This window comes from Pristis pectinata, chromosome 24 (genome assembly GCF_009764475.1).
Source record: "Pristis pectinata isolate sPriPec2 chromosome 24, sPriPec2.1.pri, whole genome shotgun sequence".
Taxonomy (NCBI): domain Eukaryota; kingdom Metazoa; phylum Chordata; class Chondrichthyes; order Rhinopristiformes; family Pristidae; genus Pristis; species Pristis pectinata.
In genome coordinates this window covers 10,148,051-10,171,429 of record NC_067428.1, presented here as the reverse complement: position 1 = coordinate 10,171,429, position 23,379 = coordinate 10,148,051, and the positions used below count along the sequence as shown (strand labels likewise).

The following is a 23,379-nucleotide window of genomic DNA, read 5'->3' as shown; positions in this document are numbered from 1 at the left end:
TACTGTAATGATCAGCAGTATTGTTTGAGATCATGGTGCCACATCATCCCGTGCTGGTTTTTTGGTCCCACCTCCCCCCCCCCCCCCCCCCCCACCTCCTTATAGCATAGTGATGGATGTTGTAAGGTAACAGGCCTTGTGTGCTACTGTACCAGCCTTACCCTAGAATTGATCCTCCCATCATATACCTTGCTCACATGGAGAACACAAAGGAACCAGGTAAATCTGATCGCAGGGATTAAGCCTGGGGGATTAAGGGTAGAGATTAGAGATTTGACAGAAAGTTGGACCGTCAGCTGCTGCGGATTGTGAGGGTGTAAGTAGGAATAACTGAGTTGTGTTGTTGGTCAGAAGTGCAATTGAGGGAGGGCTTTGTCAGTCAGAGTGGGTGTCGACTATTGGGAGGTTGCTAGGTTATGTGGCAGATCAGTAGCTAGTGTGGTCAGTGAGGCTTGTGAAGGAGTGGTGATGATGGGTTGGTAAATGTCCCGAGGGCAAGCTGGACATAAGTTACTTAAAATGTCCTGTCCTGTTGAGGTCTGACTGTCAGCTCGGAAACTGCACAAGAAGGTTCACTTTAAGTCACTCAGAAGCAGACTTTATAAGGACTGTGAAGGCCACCCAGCTGCCATCACAGTTGGCATCTGAAAGCCATCCCACATTGCTGAGCACCAGTTACACACCCAGGTTCCTTGGTGCATTAGCACATCGCATGCACACAGAACCTGGAACAAGAATCCCCGATTTTCATTATGTTTTATATTTCATAGAAATCAAATTGCAGAATAATTGTGTTCCAGTTTCTAGCGAATTACTTCTTAGTCTTCGATGATGGTTATTTTAACAATGAGTTGTGAGACTGGCTGAAAGAATGCGATGTGTCATTCTATGAAAAGCAGCCCAGATTTTAAAAGAGATTTCTTAATGGGGTGAGAACAGCTGCTTGGAATGAAATGCTTCTCATGTAATGCCTCTACTGCTTCATTGCATGTGCATCCATGAATAAAGGACAACTTGGAGAACGAAGGCAGTTTGAAGGGTATTGTGCTGCCTCTTATCCACAGGTGATGTTATAATTTGCAGTGAGAGCAAAATGATTGTAAATTGCAGCGGTCACAAGAGGAAGCATTCAGGGTCAAGATTACTTTCTTCTACAAGCCTGGAGTATCTCCTTCATGGACTTCCTTCCCTTGAAGCCAGAATCAACTGTCACTGGGTTATAAACAACAGCACTTCATCTGAATAGTACTTAAATTTTCCAGACCCGTGTTCTAATGAAGGAAACAGGTTTAAATATTAGAATGAGCTAAAGGTGAAACGAGCTCACTCAGATGCAGCAACACTTTCCCCCCGCCTGCTTGTACATGACAGTAATACTACTGTATGTTTAATGAGTAACCAAGATTCACTGAAGAAAATTGGCTGGTTCTGGAAACAATTAGGTTGGCCAGCAGCATTCTCTTCACCTGTGTTGCGTCTTAGCCAGTCCACTAGCCTTTGAACATCTCAAGCACTGCATTTTTTTCTCTCTCTGAATAATTCCTCTCACCTCTCTATTAACATCTGCACTGTGTTCAATCCAGGGTGGGGTCCACCACTAGAGACCTGGAATTATCTGAGTTCCAGGAGAAATCAGACTGGTTGATCTCACAATGCCATCCACCCCTCTAGGACTTGGTTACTGGGGCAGGGACAGGGATGCACTTGAGCCTGTGCTCTCACGAATGTAATTTCAACCTCTGCTACTGAAGCCTAAAAGCTGGGTTCTCATGGAGAAGAGAAAAAGATGAGGTAATGTTGTGGTACAGTGATCCAGCTTGCTTACTGAAGTTATTAGCTTGCCACTTTATCACTGCTAAAATGTCATCATGTTGCACAAATTCTTTTTATGTGACTAAATATAATCTTAGACCTCTGCAAGAAATGTATATTGTCCCTTTTGTACACACTGGACCTCAAATTTTAAGGGAAAACGATGTAGTTGTTGGAATGTGAGTTGAATTTATCACACAGGTCAGCAAGAATGCTGCTATAACAACTGACAGACCTTCCTGACAGGAATTTCAAAAATTGCTGTGATTTTTTGCTATTGCCAATTTTAATCTCTCAATAAAGTCAACAGTTATAAGAGGTTTCTGTTCCATTTTGATAGTCAAATGTGTAAGAAGATCAAAAGAAATAGACTCTTTCTGGTTTGTAATCTCTGCTCAGTATCTCCTGAATTCTGACAGCCCATTATAGTAATAATGTGCCTGGAATATGTTTTATTCATACAAACTATTACTGATATTCAAGCAGTTGGCAACTCTTCTGAATGCCCTTTGAAGGATAAAATTACAATTTTTTCACCAAATTTTATGATTTAAAAAAATCTGCTCAAATTGCACTAGTCTGTTGATTGAACACTGTGAAAATATTGCCTTCTGCAGATTTTCTGTGTCAGAAATACTTGTAATGTGGTCTGCAGACTGTTTGAAGTTCTCCCCTTCATTTGAGATTCTTCCAAGGCCAGCATTTGCACAAGTCTTGATGTTAGTAGACCTGTTTTATGCTGATTCTCACTCAGTGAGGTTGAATCTCAATCTGGGCAATGAGCCTTGGAAATATAGAGTTGTCTTGACTTCCAGAAGCTATTTCAATGCTTGAATAGTTTCTGAGTGGTAGTAAAGAACTCTCGGAGAATGAGTGGTCATAATATCAAAGACTTTTTTTATCAAGTTTGAGAGTGATGTGGTTACCTCTAAAACAAGTGTTTTAAATTTAAGCAAAACCACAGGTTAGGAGAAGCAAGTTGGTGGAGGTATATTGGGAAAATAGATAAAAAGGTATAGTAGGTAAACAATTGCAAGCAACTGAATCATTTAAGGAATTATCAATGAATATACATTTCCTTGAAGAACTAAAAAGTCCACTGGAAAAGTGGTACAACTATGGCCAGCTCAAAACTGGGTTTGTTCATCTGGAGTGGAGGAGGCTGAGGATATCTGACAGAGGTATATAAGATTATGAGGGCGGGTAGATAGTAGGAATCGTTGTCCATCATGGGGTTGCCTAAGACAAGAGTACACAGGGTTTAGAGGTAGGTGGGAGGTAGGAGATTTGTCAGGGAATACCTCCGGGTGGTTGGAATCTGGAATGTGCTGCTTCAAGAGGTGGTGGAGGCAGATACTCTCACACAAAAAGCATCTGGACAAGCACTTGAATCACAAAGCCCTAGAAGGCTGTAGACCTACTGCGGGTAAATGGGATCAGCAGAGATGGGTGCAATGGTCAGGGTGGATGTGATGGGCAGAAGGGTCTGTTTCTGTGCTGTATGTCTGCATGAGTCTACACCTCTAAAGTAGTTGGTTGAGTTAGATTGAAAGAAGCAGCTTAACATGTCACCAGAAAGATTGGGAAGGTGTTTAAAAACAGCTAAGAGCTTTGGGGTAATTGAAAAGAGAGAGAATAGAATGAAAAATAAACAAGCAAGATATAGATTTTTTTATATTAAAAATGACAGTATCAAGACAGAAAAGGAGAAATTAAATGAAGAATGAAACGAAAACAGAGAAGTTAAATAAATATATTGTTTTTACACAGTAGAAATTACAAAGAACATATCAGAAATTGTGGAGAACTGGGAGTCTTAGTAAGAGTGTCAAACTTAGATTAATTACTATTAGTTAAAGAAAAAGTGCCTGAGACTGCCAGAGATGGTGGGATTGTCAGAGGACTGTGTTTGTTACTGTTTAGAAGAATGTGAGAAGATCTCATTCAAACTTAGTATATTCTTAAAGGATTTGACAGAGTGGATGCAGGGAGCATGTTCCCCCAACTGAGGACTCAGGGTCCATGCAGTAATGTTTCAGGATAAGGGGCAGGCCATTTATGACTGCGATGATGAGAAATTTCTTCACTCAGAGGTGGTGAACCTATGAAATTCACTATCCCAGTGGGTTGTCGGGCTTCAGTTGTTAGAATTCAAAACAGATAGATTTCTTCACATTGAGGGAATATAGGCATGTGGCGATAGTGCTGGAAAATTGAGCCATTATTTTGATTAATGGTGGAGCAGGCTTGAAGTGCAAGATGGCTTTATCTTGCTCCTATTATATGAAGTGGTGCCTTTTGCAAGCACTCTTACAATCAAAACTTTCTGTTCTAGAATCTTGCAGTGATCTTGGTATTATGCATGCTTCATTTGTTGACCTGTGACTTGTGTTTATTCACACTGCCATCTTCAATGTCTACTAGCTAGACATTCCTTGGCACCTCACAAACCCAACTGGCTAGTGGTCTGCTCAGGAGGGACCAGTGCACACCAATTCATGAGTGGCTGCTGAACACCCTTCCTGCCCAATACTATGATCATTTCAAAAATATACTCCCTCAACTAAAATGACAATATAATCTGCTTTTGTTTTTACTTCCACTCATTCCATATACAGCGTAAATGATGAGTCCACTTGTATCTCTCGAATTGCCCAAAATAATTCCAACACCTGTCATTATCACTGTTCTGTATAGAAAAGCCTTTTCTCCATTTTCCTCACATTGAATCACTACCCTCCTTCTGCCTCACGTAACAACATCCCTTCCTTATTGCCCGTGTGGTATCTGTAGGTTTCTTTTCTACTACTGCTTACCTGATCAAAAACTAGATATAAAAGATAAGACTGTAAGACATAGGAGCAGAATTAGGCCATTCGGCCCATCGAACCTGCTCCGCCATTCAATCGTGGCTGATTTTTTTTCCTAACTTCATTCTCCCATCTTCTCCCCATAACCCTTAACCCCTTTACCAATCAAGAACTTGTCAATCTCTGCCTTAAATACACCCAGTTACTTAGCCTCCACCACCCTCTGTGGCAACAAGTTCCACAGATTCACCACCCACTGGCTGAAGAAATTCCTCCTTATCTCAGTTTTAAAGGAATGTCCCTTTATTCTGAGGCTGTGCCCTCAGATCCTAGACCTCCCTACTAATGGAAACATCTTCTCCACGTCCATGCTATCCAGGTAACATCATTTATACAACCCTTCAATTCAAACGCTGTGTTGGGTACAACAATGTGCCAATAGTGATACCAAGTGACACAACGTGTTTTAAAGGTACCTCGCATGTCTTTGTACACCACAATGTTCACTGTTTATCAATATGCTACCAGCTGTCCCATTGCATTGCATATGGTGAAGTGGTAAATTTGCCATTTTGTAACAATTGGGACATTGTCAAATGTGTGAGAAGAAGAAAGTATAATAGTCACTAAAAGCCACAGAGAAAAAAAATATAGACTTTACAAGAGACTTCAGCAAATATCTGTGTGTACATATTAAAGTAATAAATGAACTAAAAGAATTTATTTGAACAATGAATGATAAATATATTACAGACTGAGATTCATTTTCTGATTGTAGGGAGATGGTGCAAAGACTGCATCGTCCTTACATCCACAATCAACCTTCAAATGAAAACTACAGCTGTTGATACTGCAGAGGTGGCCAGCAAACCAACAGTTTATTTATGGCTGTTTACTTTCCACCGTAGAATTGATTTCTTTGTTGCATGAGTGCAATATAAAAAAAGAGTATGAGTTAGTTACAAGAACGTTTCAGTGTAATTGAGTTTCTTTTATACTTCCCATGAAGTATGGTCATGGCATTCAACTCTGACCAGGTTCCTGAACATTAATGTGATCCATTCCTCATTCTTTTACAAACCGACAGTCTTGATCTATTCCAGATGGACACCCTGGAGTCCCTTGGACCTAGTATCAGCGGAATGGCAAGATGCCCTTATGATCCCAAACAGGCCAATGTTGCACTCTTTGCTGGTAAGACTAATAACCTTGACTTTAATTTGTTTTACCTGCATTCAATTTATTAGCCAAATGCAAAGAACTATATTTAATAAAATATTTTAATTGGGCCAGATTGCACAGGATATGAAACACTGTTGCACTGTCATTTTGTTTTTGTTAACTGTTGAATGAATTACCTGTAGCTCTTCCAAATATTTCACTGGATCTAGCATTGCTTACTATATAGTTGGAGCAGACACCAGAACGGTGCTGGGGTCAAACCACAGTTTATGCTGATCTTCACCCAGAGCACCAATGTGTTGCATTTCCTCTTGGAACCAGGGTAATGGCAAAATATACCAAATTCCATCCTTCTGGTTGCCATTCAGTTGTCCATCCTGAAAAGTTGCATGTATGAATATCAAGTGAAAGAAGATTGAACAACAACACAATGCAGTTAATGTTCACCCAAGAGTAGTAAGAATAAAATGAACCAAGAGCTGAAGAAGGTGGAAATTGAAGGGGTGACCAAAAGTGTCATCATAAAAGTGAGATTTGGGGCAGGTCTTATATGAAGATGGAGATGTACTAGCTACAAGGAGAGGGTGGACAAACTTGGATTGTTTATCATGGGGGGGTTGGAGACTGAGGGGTGACCTGATAGGAGTTTATAAAGTTATGACAGTAGATAGGGTAGATAGCTGGAGTCTATTTCAAATGTCAAGTAATAGAGGGCATAGCCTTAATGTGAGAGGGGGAATGTTTAAAGGAGATTTATGAGGTAGGTCTTTTTACACAAAGAGTGGTAGGTACCTGGAACTTGCTGCCAGGGGAAGTGTTGGAAGCAGCTACAACAGCAATGTTTAAGAGGCATTTAGATAGGCAGGGAATGGAGGGATATGAATCATGTGCAGGCTGAGGGGATTAGTTTAAATTGGCATCATGGTTGGCACAGACATGATGGGCTGAAGGGCCTGTTCCCGTGCTGTACTGTTCTATGTTCTATGTAAAAGGTGGGATTAGGGAAAGAATTTTGGAGACTGAAGCATGGTTGGCTGAAGAGACGGATATCAGGAATAGGCTGAGAGCACTGGGTACAGCAAAGGGATGGGACCAGACAACATACCTGCTGTAGTACTGAAGAATTATATACCAGAACAACAATGTGGAAAATTGCTGTGGTATTCTCTGTTCACAAAAACAAGGCACATCCAATTCAGATAATTTCCACACAATCAGTCTACTTCCAGTCGTCAACAAAGTCATGGAAGGTACTATCAATGATACCATCAATTTACACTTTCTCTCCCTTAACTTGCTCATCAGTTTGGCTTTCTCCAGGACCTCTCAGCATCAAATCTTATTGCACTCTTGGTCCAATCACAAATCAAAGAGCTGAATTCCAGAGGTGATTTGACGTTGTCTGGCCTCGACATCAAGGCAACACTTGACCAGCTGTGACATGAAGAAGCCAGGCACTATCATCACCCAGCCCTCCTCTATCACTGTCTTGGTGGGGCCCATTGTCAATATGCAGTAAGGTGGAAATGCTTTCATGTTTGAAATTATACTTTGCACAATTGTGGTTATTAGAAGTAAATAGGAGACTGAGGGGTGACTTTAGAGAGGTGTATAAAATCAGGAGGGGCATAGATAGGGTGGATGCTCACGGTCTTTTCCCCAGGGAAAGGGAGCTAAGAACTAGAGGGCATAAGCTTAAGGTGAGAGGGGAAAGATTTAAAAATGGATTTGAAGGATAACTTCTTCACGCAGAAGGTGGTGAGTATATGAAACGAGCTGCCAGAGAAAGTAGTTGGGACAGGTACAATAACAACGTTTTGAAAGCTATTTGGATGTATATGGATAGGAAAGCTTTAGAGGGATATGGGCTAAATGCAGGCAAATGGGACTAGCTTTGCTGGGCACCTTGGTCGGCATGGATGGGATCGGCTGAAGGGCCTGTTTCTGTGTTGTATTACTCTATGATTCTAAATCATTGCAGCCCCAGGACATCACTGAAGGATTTCCTAAAGGCAGTGTCCTACACCCAGCCATCTTCAGCCACTTCATCAATGAACTAGCTTCCATTATGAGGTTAGAAATGAGGGAGTTTGCTGATGATAGCACATTGTTCAATTATATTTATCCCTCCTCCGCAAATGCAGCAAGACCTAGACAAAGGGGAGGCATAAAATGGATGGGTGTTTATTAACATTCATGCCACGAAAGGGCCAGGCAATGGCCATCTCCAACAAAACAGAGGGCAGCCACCTTGGCATTTGATGGCATTACCATCACCAAGCCCTCCACTATCACTATCTTGGGAAGGTTCGTTGACCAGAAGCTCAGCTGAACCAGCCACATAAATACTGTGACTACAAGAGAATGTCATAGATTGGGTAGACTGCACCAAATGACTCAACACCTGATACCCCAAGCTTTTACATCATCAACATTGCATGAAGTGATGGGATACTCTCTGCTCCCCTGCATGAGTGCAACTCTTACAACACTCAAGAGGCTGACACCAGTGAGGACAAAGCAGCCCAGTGGATTTGTGCCCATCCACCATCCTAAACATTCATTAATTCCACGACTGGCACACAGTGGCTGTAGTATTTGGAAACATACTGTCATTCCTTCATTGTCACTGGGTCTAAATCCTGGAACTCCCTACCCAATAACAGTGTAAGAGTACCTTCATCAAAAGGACTGCAACAGTTCAAGATAGCAACTCACCACCACCTTTTCTGAGGCAAATAGTGAAGGACATTTAATATGCTGGTCTAAGCAGTGGTGCCCAGATCATGAAAAACTAATAATTAAAAAAACACATGTGGATGTGGCAGAGCAGATTTGTAACATGTAGCTTTGATCTTTGTCCTTCACTCTTTGATCCTCATTTTTATGCAAGACAAAGATGGTTTTGATAAACAGGTTTTGAAGTTACCAGAAAAATTGTAGAGCTATTGTTCATTAAATGATGCTTTTAAGATGAGGAAGGAAATTGATGACTTTGATCCCGGTAATTTTTTGACATCCCTGCCTCAGGATATCACTTAGAACTTAAGATGGAAGAAGTGGAGAGGGAAGAGGAAGTTTATTATTCAGATGGACTGATATTGTTGCATTAGACCACATTGCTCATGCCATCAGTATTCAGGCCTCCAGTGTGTCTGTCAATGGGATGGAACTTACATGATTCTCAGACTGGCCTATGAGCTGATCTGCTCTTGCAAGTTACTCCGATGGCAAATTTGAATATTATTCTAATCTGGTAGAGAGGGCATGGCCATGATGGGCCAAATGGCCTCTTCCTGTTCTGTTACTCACCCTTTCAGTCTTTGATAATCTAATGGAAAGAATACACTTTCAGTGTTATTGGCTATTGAATTTAGCTTTTTCAATGTAGGAGGTGCTTTTTGGAAAAAAGGTAAAGGATCCTTTATTTTCTCACAATAGATAATAAGCTTTTTACTGGAACAGTCACTGATTTCCTAGCGATTGATGCCGTTATCTACAGGAGCCTGGGAGGTAGTCCAACTCTCCGGACAGTCAAACATGACTCCAAATGGTTCAAAGGTAGGTCATATCATGCACCCACCCACGAGAATAGTTAACAGCAAGGATATGTGAAACATTCCGTAACATTTCAACTTGTGGACTTATTGAAGACTTTTACATTCATCTTCCAACAATGTATTTGATTTATATAAATAAAATAAAATATGACAATACAAGGCAGGCAGTAATACATTACAGAGGTTCTCTGGAAACCTATTAACATCAGTAAGAGTCCAAGGGCACCTTTTAAACAACAAAACCACAAAAGCTCAATTCAATCCTTAAATAGTACCCAGTATTATTTTGCATGTTATGAACGTCCCAAGGTGTAGGTTAAGTAATACTTTGATAAGGCTATCATATATTGATAAGGACTCTGTGGATAGAGAGAGTCTAGTAGGGGCACGTCTCCTCTTTATCTGTTCACAGTGATAACATCCTCTGTAGAATGCAGCTCCAGTCAAGACATGAAATTAAATTTCAGTGAAAATCTTTACAATGCTTCTCTGCCACTTAATCTTTTGTGGATGTGCAGGTAACATGTGGAAACACCATCACATTTCTCTGCCTTGCAAGAGTTAGATTCATTTTGTGTGGCAGAGATTCTGCTGGAGGGGGGTCTGCCTATATTACAAACGTGTCTGATCCAGGAAATTGGGCTGGGAATTTGATGGGCTTGGAACAGTGAGGACCAGTGCCTCTGGGGCCCCTTTCAGTCATGAATTGTTCCTAGGGGAAATTATGGTTCTTCCTGTAGACCATAACACATGAAAGTTAACCAATACGGTTATATAAAAGGAGCCTGCTTGTCTCCATGGCATCGCTCTCAACCTGAGTCCATATCTTCAGATGAGGAGAGAAGAAATGCAAGTTTTGTTCAGGGTATAACAAGAACCCAGATGTTGAATATAATATTTATGACATTTTCTGGATGACCCAATTACATCCTTGTGCTATAATCATTCCCAGGAACCTATCAATCTCCATATAGTGTGTATTGTTGGAAATTTATACTTGAAATCTCCTGAATCAAAGAACATTGAGATTCATGAAGCTTATTAAAATTCACAGTAACATTCCTGGACACTTTAAAGGAGGCTATATAAAAAATATTTCAAGAAAAATTAGCAGAAAGAATTATGTGTCTTAAAATTGTATAAGAAATTGCTGAGAGGAGCTGATTGAAATGGAGTCAATTGCTTTTTCCAGACCATAGGAAATATGGGGTGTGGTATAATCATTGATAGGGGTATTTGAACAAAAGAACAGCTCTAATTAAACATACTATCTGCAAAAAAAAGTCACAATACAGTAAAAGTCCAATAATCCACCATCCAGTTGGAAATCCTGATGGTTTGGGATCTGACTCAATGGATGGCGATTCCTCTGCTCCCCTTAACACACAGGAGCCACAGTTCTCATGCTCTCATTAACACACTGGGTCCCTGGTTTCCCTGCTCCCATTAACACACACAGGAACCCAAGTTCCTTCATTCCCTTTAAACTCATCAGGGCCCTGGTTCCCATGCTGCCTTTAAACTCACTGGAGCCCTATTTCCTGCACTCCCTTTAAACATACTGGATTCATTGCTTTGTAATATGTAAAAAAAAAGGCAAGGTGTTGGGGTATTAATTGGAATAAAATCCAGTAGTCTGGAAAATCTGCCAGTCCAGTGCCACCAAAGTCCTGAACATGCTAGAAGAATGGAATTTTACTGTATTTTGTATTGGGTCGGATAATTATATCTTGTCATATCATAAATATTTATTGCTCTTCTCATTGACTTCATGTTTATTCAAGTTTGGTAATAGTTACTGCAGTACTGGAACAACCTTAGACATTCTGATAGTACAAGAGATAACTAGCTAAAATGAGCAGAATAGTCTTAGATTCATTGCTACTTTACACGCATTCAGGCCATTTTTATCAGTATAAGAGTTGTGCTCAGTGCCCATGGGCTGAGGATAGAAGAATCCATCCACAGCTGAAAGTGTATTGTGACCTTCCATGGATGGGTGGGATGCTCACCACAGTCTAATAGCCTGCTAAAGTGATGGTTCTTACATGTAGATAAAAAACTCATATACAAGAGAACAATTTCACACTTATTGAACCAAGGATTATAACAATGTACAGTCCGATCATTTATTGATGTGAGTTTTATGTATAGGTTTGTACCAGTTCCTCCTCACAATGGATAGCTTTCTAAATAACAGTGACCAGATAGTGCATTCAATAACTTCCGACTTTTTGATAGTTCCCATGGCAATTTCATCACAATTGTAATGTTTTTCTTTGAATCCTTTCTTTCCTGTCAGCTGATCATCAATTTCTGTTTTCAGCATCTTATACTTTCCCTTTAATAGTCTTCTACTTATTAAAAAATGATATCAACTGTGCTGTGTCATAATAATTAATACAAACTGATATATTAATGTAGCTTCTCTTCACTGCACCTAATTATGTTTGTGCAATTTGCAATGATTAAAGTGGATTATAATGAAAACTGATTCAATACATTTGCAATAAAATGTTCATTACATTGAAAGGTGTTAAACCAATTTAAAATTACATCATTTTTTCTGTAATGGGTTAATATGTGATTAGTACAATGTCGTCCCTAATGTTGGTGATGGTAGTAAGCTCAGCTCGGTTGTACCTGATTTTCTTTCAGAACCATACTTTATCCATGCTGTGGAATATGGTCGTCATGTTTTCTTCTTTTTCCGAGAAATCGCTATGGAATTTAACTACCTGGAAAAGGTAACTGGGAACTCTGGATATGTGTGACTGCAGAATAATATGTGTAGCAAATTTTGTGAATAAGATATTTAAAAGGAAAACTAGCAATATTTGTCTCCTCAGTCTTGGAAATTAACTTTTTTAAATATTTTGGAGAATCTCTATCCTTTCCTTCCCATTCAACAATCAAGCATAGCCTGGTTACAGAATGTGGTGCACAAGAAAATATAGGATGAGAAAAGACATTTCCTGTATCATATCACACACAACCAGCATTTTTATGTTCTCTTTGCTAATGTCAATCTGTTGAGGGAAGCAATCAAACACCAGAAATGCATTCTAGAATCCAACACTCTGGCTTCCTCCAAAAATATTACAATGCCCTGAATAATAGGACTCTGTGATCCACAGAAATCTGTCCACATCACGGTCTTCCCTCTTCCAATCATAACATAATCATCCAAGTCCAGTTCATTGACAAAATGTGCAGAAAGGCTGCTGCACATACGAGTCAATCTGTGAGGAGAAAAACATGAAAGTCTAGTCAAGAATGAAGTTTGTCTTTTTTTTACAGAGATGCCATTCTGACTATCAAACACAGTTGTGTATAAGGTTCAATCAATTTACTCTTCAAATCCTTCTTTCAGTGATTCCCCTCCCCTCCTCCCTTAATTTGTCTGTACTAAGAATCGTGATGTGTGGGATGAAGAATGAATAAACCCATGACCTATAGATTTGTGGAGTTTATGCCAGAAAGCCGTAGTGAAGACTGGTGTAACTTAACCTGTTGGGATAGGACAGGGTCATTTGTAACCTAACCATGGACAACTGAAACATTGTATATTTCGGCTTCCAATTGATCAACTGAACAATCAATGCAGAAGTATAGTTCCCTCAACAGTAGCAGCTTAGCTAGTTTGATTCACCAATCTGTCCATTGTTAAGTTATCTTAGCCAAAACTACTTAAAGGAGAATAACACAGCTGGTTCAGTCCTCCTCTAGATTTGATGGAAACATGTTTCAGCTTCTACTTCAAGGTTCAGTGACCTGAAACTGTAAGTGTTGGATTCTGAGTGAGGGCAAGGACAGACACAACTGTGACATTTAAACATGTTCAATTGCCTTTCCTTTGATCGCCAGACCATCGCAAAAAGAAAGGCCAATTAAGTAAGTTACTAGGGAACAACAAATTGATATGAAACTGTGCCTCTGAACAGAATCAAGGGAACTGGTAACTATTATTTTAATGAAATCCAAACAAGATCACCTTAACTATTAACAGTGTGGGAATTGATTCAACTGGATAAGAAAGGTGCTGGGATATTTCCCAATGTTCTTATCTGAAATGGCTGTAGGGTGTACAATGGGCCTTTGTCTCTGGGCTGGTGGAAGAAATCGTTTATATATCTAATCTTCTTGCACCAGCATCTGCAAAATTAAGACAAAATCAGGATGACCTCTGAAGCCTCAGTGATAAACCAGTCATTAGCATGCATTATTTAGCTTCTCTTGAAGAACTGTCACTTTGACAAAATGCTGTACCATCACCAATCCCTGTGGAACCCTAGCCCAGGGTGAATAACTGCCTTCAGGAGAGAAGGAGAGAAAATTGGAAAGGACACCTGAGCAACTGATGGGACTTCCACCAATGTTCTGTGTGTGTGTCTCTCCCTCTATCTCTCTCTCTCTCACAGGTGGTTCTCTCCAGAGTTGCTCGGGTCTGCAAGAATGACATGGGAGGCTCCCAGCGAGTGCTAGAGAAGCAGTGGACATCCTTCTTGAAAGCACGTTTGAACTGCTCGGTGCCAGGAGACTCACATTTCTACTTCAATGTCCTTCAGGCAGTTACTGACATCATCCGCATTAATGGGCACACCATCGTACTCGCCATATTCTCCACTCCCTCCAATAGGTAATAAATGTGCCAATAAATTAAGTGCATATTCCATCCATTAAGATTCTGTGGTTATGTGATTTACTATCCACTCCCCCTGCGTAAAGCACATCAATTTAAATGTACAAAGCACTGATCATCTGGAAATCTATGTGCAGTTCTAATTTTGGAAAGATATTACTGCCCTTGAAAAGGAGCAGAGAAGAACAAGCAAGATGATTACTAGTATAAGGAAGGAAAGAGGGAAGGTTAAAGAAATTGGGCTTTTTTATTGTGAACAAGAGACTTCAGGGAAACTTAATTGACTTTTTCATGATTTTGAAGGCAGCTGTCAGAACTGATCCAGGCAAATTGTTCACTGTGACATCTCTAGCTCAAATAGCAGGTCCCACCTCTAACCAATTAGGAAGTAAAGGAAGAAGATGGAAGGACAGAAATGAAGGAGATTTGTAGGACAAGTTCCCAAGGAAGACCATTGAAATAAACGGTATAAGATATTCTGAATTACAAACATATTTGTTTTTAGACTGAGAAAAGATATAGTGAAAAGCCAGATTTGTGGGTAAGAGATTATTATTGGCTTGTTCAGATTAATGGTCTAACAATGATGATGTAAACGTTGATAAATATTTTTAAAATATTATACTTAATTGGAGTCTGTTTTGCTATCTGAAAATGCCTCAGCATTAAGAAGTCAATCAGGCAGTATCTTTTTTTATAAATTTGGTGCTTCTAGAGATGAGGGGTATTAATTTGAGCAACAGCATTGCTTCATATTTTAATTACTCGGTCCCCACTTTAACCAGAAGCGGAAACTGAGTGTTTTGGAGGGCACAAGTGTGGTCAGGGTCAAATACACGACCTCTGTAGCATGGCAGAACAAAGTCTGAGTAATTTTAACTGACAGGTCTCATCTGAATGTTACAGGTCAGCTGCTAAAATCTGTAGGATTTGGAAGCTGGCAATGGATTTCAGTGCAGCAGGACACTGGGCAGGAACAAAACTGCAGCCACTGGCACCAATCTGTCATGGAGATGGGTTTGAAAGGGTCTGTTGGGAGGGTCTCTCAGGATACAAGGGGAAGTGATCCTGAAGCAAGAGAGACTTGGATTTTTCTTTGGTGCCTAGAAGGACCCATCTCCCTCTCCTAAGGTATTTCCCATGCTCTTTACCTGGTGGAAAAACTGCAGCAGCTTCATCCTTTCAGCCTAGAGTTAAATTTGCAAAGGACCCTGATAATACATTAGGCTTTGATCTTTGTAACTGAAGGTCTCTACCTGCTTAGAAGAGCAGGCTGGTGTAGAGGATTGCGGAATCAATTGAGAATAGTACCTGACTGACTTTTTCAATGAACAAGAAGAGCAAAAATTGCCATGGCAGGGGGTCAGGCTGCAGATTGCCTGGACTGCTCACTGCTGTCAAAGGCCATTGAAATACTTTTAAATGCTTCTGACATTTAAAAACAGTTGAAATAAATTTATATGTTAAAAATCATTATAAATTAAATAAGTAATACATTTACTGAAATCATATTACATTTGTATAATTAAAGACATTGAGGTTAAGAAAAATAAAGAGAAAAAAATGAACATATTTTGAATCCAGCAGGGGTGACTCATGCATCGACCACAGCTGGCAAAATGCACCCAACCCCTCAGTTTAGCACATTTGAGTCATAGAGTCATAGAGCACAGAAACAGGCCCTTTGGCCCATCTGGTCCATGCCGACCAAGATGCCCATCAACGTTAGTCCCATTTGCCTGCATTTAGCTCATATCCCTCCAAACCTTTCCTATCCATGTACCTGCCCAACTGTCTCTTAAATATTATTAATGTACCTCCCTCAACCACTTCCTCTGGCAGCTCGTTCCATATATGGGCCATCCTCTGGGTGGGAAAAAGTTACCCCTCAGATTCCTATTAAATCTCTTCCCTTTCACCTTAAACCTATGCCCTGCAGTTCTGGATTCCCCAACCCTGGGAAAAATCTGAGATCTGCCTCTGGGATGGGGGAGGACATATGTGACTGTCTAAAGGTACAGTAAGTATGTATGTTTCAGGCCACTATTGAGCATTCTGAGGTCAGGTAAAGTACAGAGTAAAACACCTTCACTCCGAAAGGTCACTCATCTCAGAGACGGATGCTGCTTCCTACACTATCCAGTCTGTGGGTTTCCAGATTCAAATCCATAAATTCAAAACACTCTTGTTCTGTAAGTCCTTACCCATTGAAAACTTGACTTAGCCTCATGTTGCACTGATAGGCACTGAATCGTCCCATCAGTATTCTAACCCATATCTCGGGTGTGAATGACTCATGATGAACTCATTGTCCCACCTGGTTCATTTGCCCCATTGCTTTTCACAAAATCAACCACAACATATAGCAAAGCACTGCATCTTAAAGTGGGGAAAATGAGTAATGGAACCCTGTAGGACACAATTCTACAGTAAAGAGATATATAGAATCTGTTGTATTAGCTACTTAGTTCATCAGCTCCAAGTGACTCTGATTAAACTGCCTTTTATGACCATGGCATTAGTTTCTGTAATCAAACATTTTTTTTTCCTCAAGAATATAACATTTCTGGGCCAAGTCAATGAACGTCAACAATCAATATGCTCCATGCTTTAAACTAGATGAGCTAAATTCAAGAAATAATGACTGAATAATGACTGCCAAGGTCTGCAAATTGTTCTTCGGCCATTCATAAGTCCAAACAAGTCTTTATTTCTGCAGAAACCCATTTTGAAAATCGATTTGAAAGTGGCAATAAACAGTATGTTTTAATCCGGAATGAATGCAGGGTCAGCAGGTCTTTGAATTTACAGAGAGCTCTATGCAATCCAGTCTTCTGTCAAAATTCAAAACCAGTACACTTTCAGCTTTAGTAGCATAGGTTCCCCAAGTGTTATTGCTGCATAAATGATTCATGAGTAGGAATATGTAATTCAATATCAAAATATGCAAATAATATGGAACTGTGATGGAGGCAGATACATTTAACCACACTGAGGAAGAATGAATTATTATGCGAAAGGTCACGTAAAAAAGACTGCAAACCAGAGAGTTAAGTGGAAATGAGCTTTATCGTAGACAAACGTGAGGTAATGCATTTGGTAAGAAAAATACAAACATCAGACAAGTTTTAGAAAATAAAACTAAAATGAGGTAGCGAGCAGAGAGATCTAAGGTTGAACATAAAGAACTAACAAAAATAGCATCACATTCAAATCATTTCATTATTCATTTGCAAGATGTAGACATGACATACAAGGCCAACAACTAGGGCACTATTCTACTTAACCATGAGACAGTAGTGCTAAGTATTTTATAGAGGCTCTTTGATGTTACACTACATCAAACGATATTGTGACATTAAGAGCAACATCTCTCACATCACCTCCCAAATGCAGACTTGCGTCAAAATATGGACCTTGGCTGTAATGAGCACTGGAGCTGAGTGGTCTTGCTGAAACCTAAACTGAGCTTCAGTGAGCAGGTTATTGGTGAACTAATGCCACTTGATAACAGTGTCAACAACTCCTTCCATCACGTTTGATGGTAGATGTCAGTGTTGCAGCTTACAAGAGCAGCTTGGCTGGAAGGGCGTCCAGTTCTGAAACACAAGTCTTCAGCACCATTGCTGAGCTTTTGTTGGGACCCAAAGGCATTGCTATATCCAGCATTCTTGACTGTTTCTTGATACCCTGTGGAGTGAATCAAATTTACAAGATGTTGGTGAAGCTGCATTTAGAATATTGTGTTCAGTTTGGGTCACCCTGCTGCCGAAAAGATTTACAGGGTGTTCCCAGGATTTGGACTGAGTCATAGACAGAGGTTAAGCAGGCTAAGACTTTATTAATTGAAGTGAAGGAGAATAAGGGTGATCTTATAGAGGTGTATAAGATCATAAGGAGCATAAATAGTGTGAATGCACGCAGTCTTTTTCCCAGGGTTGGGGAATCAAGAAGTGGTTTCCTTAAGGGCATACGTTTAAGGTGAGAGGGGAGAGATTTAATTGGAACTTGAGAGACAATGTTTTCACCCAGAGGAAGTGGTTGAGACAGGTACATTAATAACATTTAAAAGGCACTTGGACAGGTAAATGGATAGGAAAGGTTTAGAGGAATATGGACCAAACGCAGGCAAATGGGACTAGCTTGTATGGGCATCTTGGTCGGCATGGACCGGTTGGACTGAAGGGCCTGTTTCCATGCTGTATGAGTCTATGACTCTAAATTGGCTTCAGAATGCAGAGACCACAGAATGAAGCCAAGAAGGATCATCCACTCAGCACTTACAGCTAAAGGTAGTTCCAAACCCTTCATGACCTTAATCCAGTAGTTTTGTGGTCACCAGTACTACTAATTGCTCTTTTTTTCAAATTCTTGTTTATTTGATTTAGTTAATGTAGACATTTGAATTTGTGCCTCTGAATCAAATTGCTTATTTATGGAATATAGAATTCAAAAGCAGCAAATTTGTATTAAACTGGTATAGATCCCTAAACAGACAGTACTAAATCCAATGCACACAGGTCTGGTCCACTTATTACAAGTAACATTGGAGAAATTGCCAGTAAATGTTGTTGACAATATTATCAGGACCACAGAGCTCCAGACCTCATTACAGCTTTGGTCCAAATTTTAACAAATGACCTGGATTTGGGAGGTGATGTAAGAGGTGATGTGAGAGGTGCTCCGATGATGTCACAACCTGACTTGAGTGAGGTGACATCAAAGAGCTCTCTTAAAAAATTAGCACTGAGCATTTCATGGTTTGTTAGAATAATGCATAAACATTTCCAAGCATGCTACTAGAAAAGAGAAACTGCAACAATCAGGTGGTACTTTTTCTTCAAGAAAATAGGAAACTCCAAATTTAGATAGATGAATTTAGTATGACATTACAGTGTAACAGAGTGGTTATGGAGAGAATGTTTCCATTTGTAAGAGAATCAGCCCATTATTGTAAGACAACATGTAATGAATCTAATTAGAAAATAAGGAGAGACTTCTTTATTCAGAGAATGTTCAGAATGTGGAACTAATTGCTGCATTATGTGAATGAGGAAAAAAAAACAAAGATGTTTTGAGAGGCTGAAATGGGATGTAAAGACCAAGACAGACAGATACGGTTGAATGGGCCGTCCTGTACTTACATATTCTGTGCAATTCCATGTACTAAATGGCAGTATAGGATGCAAAGAAAAGAGCTTGCTGCTAGAGAGTTTCCAATTTCCTTCTCTGTCACAACCTTAATTATAATTTCCTTTTCATATGGAAAGTGAATATGAGTAAATATGGTGTCAAGATTGTTAGAAAGCAATTACTCTCACAGAGTTTTCTTCCTATTTTGAAATGTGTCAACGGAAGTGAGTAAAAGAAATTAGAAGAGAAAATACGGGAAACACTCAGCAAGTCAGGCAGCATCTGTGGGCATGGTGGGTAGTCATGTGGGCTCTGTCTCCCTTTCCACAGATGCTGCCTGAACTGCAGAGAAAGTTTCATTTTATTTTCAATTTCCAGCATCTGAAGTTTTTGGTCTTTCATTTACAGAGTAAACAAAAAATAAAGTTTGTCAAGAGCTAGTTGAAGGCCTGTCTTGAGCAACTTCGATAGAAATGCTTGAGTTTGAGTTCTCACTGAATGTTATTTGTTCTGTCAATGTCCAGTTTGTGCTGGGATATGTTAATGAAATACACGGAGCTTTGTAGAAGTTCAAACACAGGAGTAATTTTCTGTACTGTTCTCATCCCCCATGAGCCCCACTTCATGTCAAATTGCTCTAACTTCATTCTCCTGCTTTTTTCCCATATTTTAAAAAACTTTAAAAATATTCAAGTATTTAACTCAGGCCCTCTCAGCATTGTGAATGAGGTAGGTTTAATAACCATTTGAAAATACATTTACTCCTAATACACCTTATTATTAAGATGTCCAATGGTTATTTAGTCCTGATCCAGTTTATTATCAAGCTGTCATCTTCATCCTTATAATTTTTTTAAAATTCTGCTCATAACCAAAAGCTGTCTCTCCTGGTACCATTAATATAGTTTTCCCCTGTAAAATAAAATAAGCAAGAAAACCTAAATGAAACAATATTTTATATATATATATATATATATATATAATATAATATATATATATATATATAGATAGATAGATAGATAGATAGATAGATAGATAGATAGATAGATATTATTCAAGGCTCATTTAAAATAGATGCACTCACCCTATTGTGATCGAAGAGGGGAAAAAAATCAGCCCACAGTTCCCAATGCATTGCCAACACACTGCTGTAGCCTTTCCATGAGGCACATTGGGCCACGAGTAGCAACTAGGCCACAAGCCATTGGAACTAAGGCCACGCCCATGGGCTGCCCTGATGCTGTTAAAGGCCTTTTCATTATTTCTCCAAATATCCTTGAAGATCAGAGTCATCAAGTTGTACAGCACAGAAAGAGGCCCTTTGGCCCAACTCATCCATGCTGACCGTGATTCCTATCAACACTAATCCCACTTGCCCGCATTAGGCCCATATTTCCGTACTCCTCCCCTATCCAAGTACCTGTACAAATGCCTTTTAAACATTGCAATTGTGCCTGCCTCTACCACATTCTCCAGCAGATCATTCCATATAACCACCCCCTTCTGCATGAAAAATTTGCCCCTCAAATCTCCTTTAAATTTCTCCCTTCTTACCTTAAACCTATGTTCTCTGGTTTTAGACTACCCCCAGCCCAGGAAAAAGACTGTGACTATCTATGTCCCTCATAAGTTTATAAACCTCTACCAGGTTACTCCTCAGCCTCCTTCATTCCAGTGAGAATAAACCCAGCCTCCTTATAACCTCAGCCCTCCATTCCAGGCAACATCCTGGTGAATCTCTTCTGCACTCTCTCCATTGCTACAACATCCTTCCTGTAGTGTGACGATCAGAACTGTACACAGTACTCCAAAGGAGGCATGACCAATGTTTTGTACACCTGCAACGTGGCATCCCAACTCTTATATGTTATTCCTCGGTCTTATACCTTCTTCACTACCCTATCCCCCTGTGTCACCATTTTCAGGGAGCTATGGACTTATCATTTAAAACAGTGGAAAATTAAGCAAATAATTAAAATGTTTAAATGATAAATCTGTTTAAAAACATTTGAGATGCCTATTAATCAATTAATTAAAACATTAATATGTATTGCAACAAAGAAAAAAAAAAGTGGGTCAGGCCAAGCATGGCTACCTGCTCTGCATGTTGCAACTCCTACATTCTTTTTGCTTATGTCCACACTCTCTAACTGTTCCCATTCAGTCACTGAGCAGATTATCCCCATGGTCATCCCAGTTTTACCCTATAAGAGACAGGTGCCCTCCCCCACCCTTCCAACAGTTTAAGAAGTTTCTTTTGTCTCCTTCCCAGTTCTGACAATGGGTCCTCGACCTGAAGCATTAACTGTTTCTCCTCCCTCAGATGTGACCCAACCTGCTGAGTATTTCTACCAATTTTTGTTTTATTTTAGATTTTCAGCAATCACAGTTCTTTTTTGATGTTCAATTTAAAAAGTAATATCCTTTTTCCCAGAGCACATCAACAACTAGTAGTAGCTCATTACCGAGTTCTTAAAGTAACACGGAGCCATATTGTTAGAATTTTCATTTTGACACTAGTTATATTTAAATGGCAATTAAAGGGTTTTAGTTCTGTGTTGCTGACCATTGTGTCAACCAGTTATTCAGATCACAGGTGAAGTCTAAACTTCAGTCTTATTCTATGAGAGGAACAAATTAAATATAATATTCTAAACAAGATGCTGAGTGCTGGACGGTAGCTTGTGCCATTCACAGAAAGTGAGGAAAAATATGCAGAGTTAGCAACCTAAATAATCCTATTTGCTCGTTTGAACCTGACTACAAAGTGTCACTTGGAGAATCCTCAGAATCCTGGAAACAGATTGATTTGGTTGTACGCAGTGAAAAGCCACAGAGGGTAAGAGAAAGAGCACATTAAATAAATCTAATATCAGTAAGTATGAGTTTGTTCAACCATAACTTACAGGAAGAAGCTGGGAGATGATTACAAATCTGTTGGCTCTTTTGGGAATGCTGATTTGTGTAAATCAGACCGGGCTCAATACAGTCATGGCACTTTTCTTTTACTTCAGTTCAACATGCTGAGTAACTATTACAATTAGATCCCTTTGGGTCAGGAAAACATAAACAGGATACTTGTTAGATGTCCGAAGGTTAGTTTTCTCTGACACACAATGCAGCTCAGCACCTCCAGTTCCTACTTGATTCATGGGTCTGCCCCATTGAGAGCACCCACAAATTTTCCAAAACAGAGTGAAGTGTCTTTCAATGATTCAAGGAAACCGGTGTTATCTGGCGTCTAACCTCTGGTGAGGACTAATCCTGTTTCATTTAAGATCCTTACTTTTCAGCTTTACTTTTGGCTAAAGTGTTCCCAACATTAAAAGGAGCACTCCTTCCAATTTTATATTTTTTCTGTGCCATGCCTGCTGACTTTAAAAATATTGGAAGAACCTTAGTGCAGGCAGCAGAAACCAATTTGTGTTCAGGTCTCCAATGTATCTCAGAGGAGCTCTGCCTATCCACACTGCCGGCCCCCTGCTGTCTGTCAAGGGACCTTAGGACAACTTGATTGCCTTATTAAAGGTGTTGACTTTCCTTAATAATAATGATGTATCTGAATTAAACAGAGTTGAAAAGCCATTTTTGTGGGGGCGGTGACATCATCAGTGAGCATGAGGGCTAGTCACGTGGCACTTGGCGCTCGCTAATGAGGTCGGCATGGTGGAAGACTTGCTGGAAGGCCGAACTACCAAACTCCATTAGGGTTTGACAGAACCAGGGGCTTTGATGAGTGGTGTGCAGTGCGGCATTAGCTTTAAGTACCTCACAAAAGGTGGGTCAGCGGTCCTAGCCCTTTAAAACCTACAACAAGACACCACCACTATTACCAATTCAACTGTATTGATATGATAATTCCACAGCCTCTGTGCTAGAAAACAAATGTTTTCGGTAACTCAGATGAAGCACTGAGAGAGTGCAGCATTGCTGCAGATGCCACCTTGAGACTGAATTCCTAGCATGAGGATCTGAATGTCTGCAGGCTGAAGCTCCCATGTCACTATGTCAAGGAGAACATTTCTGATTTACTTCTTATTCCTGTTTGTTTTCACCCCTGGAAATGTCTTACCAGTGGACCTCAGAATTTCATTCAAGTTTCTCATTTTAAAAATTGATGCTGTACCTCACTTAGAGAACCGATATCCGCTCTTTACTCATGTACAATTGCATTCACTCAAATCTCACTCGTTGCTATGTAGTGGCATAATTTTATTTGCTCCCAATGGGACTATATTTC

The 23,379-nt window shown here is 39.9% G+C and overlaps 1 protein-coding gene across 6 annotated transcripts in view; it reads left to right on the top strand.

Moving 5' to 3' along the window:
• Positions 1–23,379, top strand: part of sema6bb (sema domain, transmembrane domain (TM), and cytoplasmic domain, (semaphorin) 6Bb) — a 426,944-nt gene that overhangs the window by 334,977 nt on the left and 68,588 nt on the right. For all 6 annotated transcript variants that reach the window (XM_052037846.1, XM_052037845.1, XM_052037844.1 and 3 more), the window contains 4 exons: positions 5,726–5,816; positions 9,246–9,365; positions 12,023–12,111; positions 13,786–14,003. In XM_052037846.1, the coding sequence (XP_051893806.1) occupies positions 5,726–5,816; positions 9,246–9,365; positions 12,023–12,111; positions 13,786–14,003 (518 nt within the window). The remainder of the gene's footprint in view (positions 1–5,725; positions 5,817–9,245; positions 9,366–12,022; positions 12,112–13,785; positions 14,004–23,379) is intronic.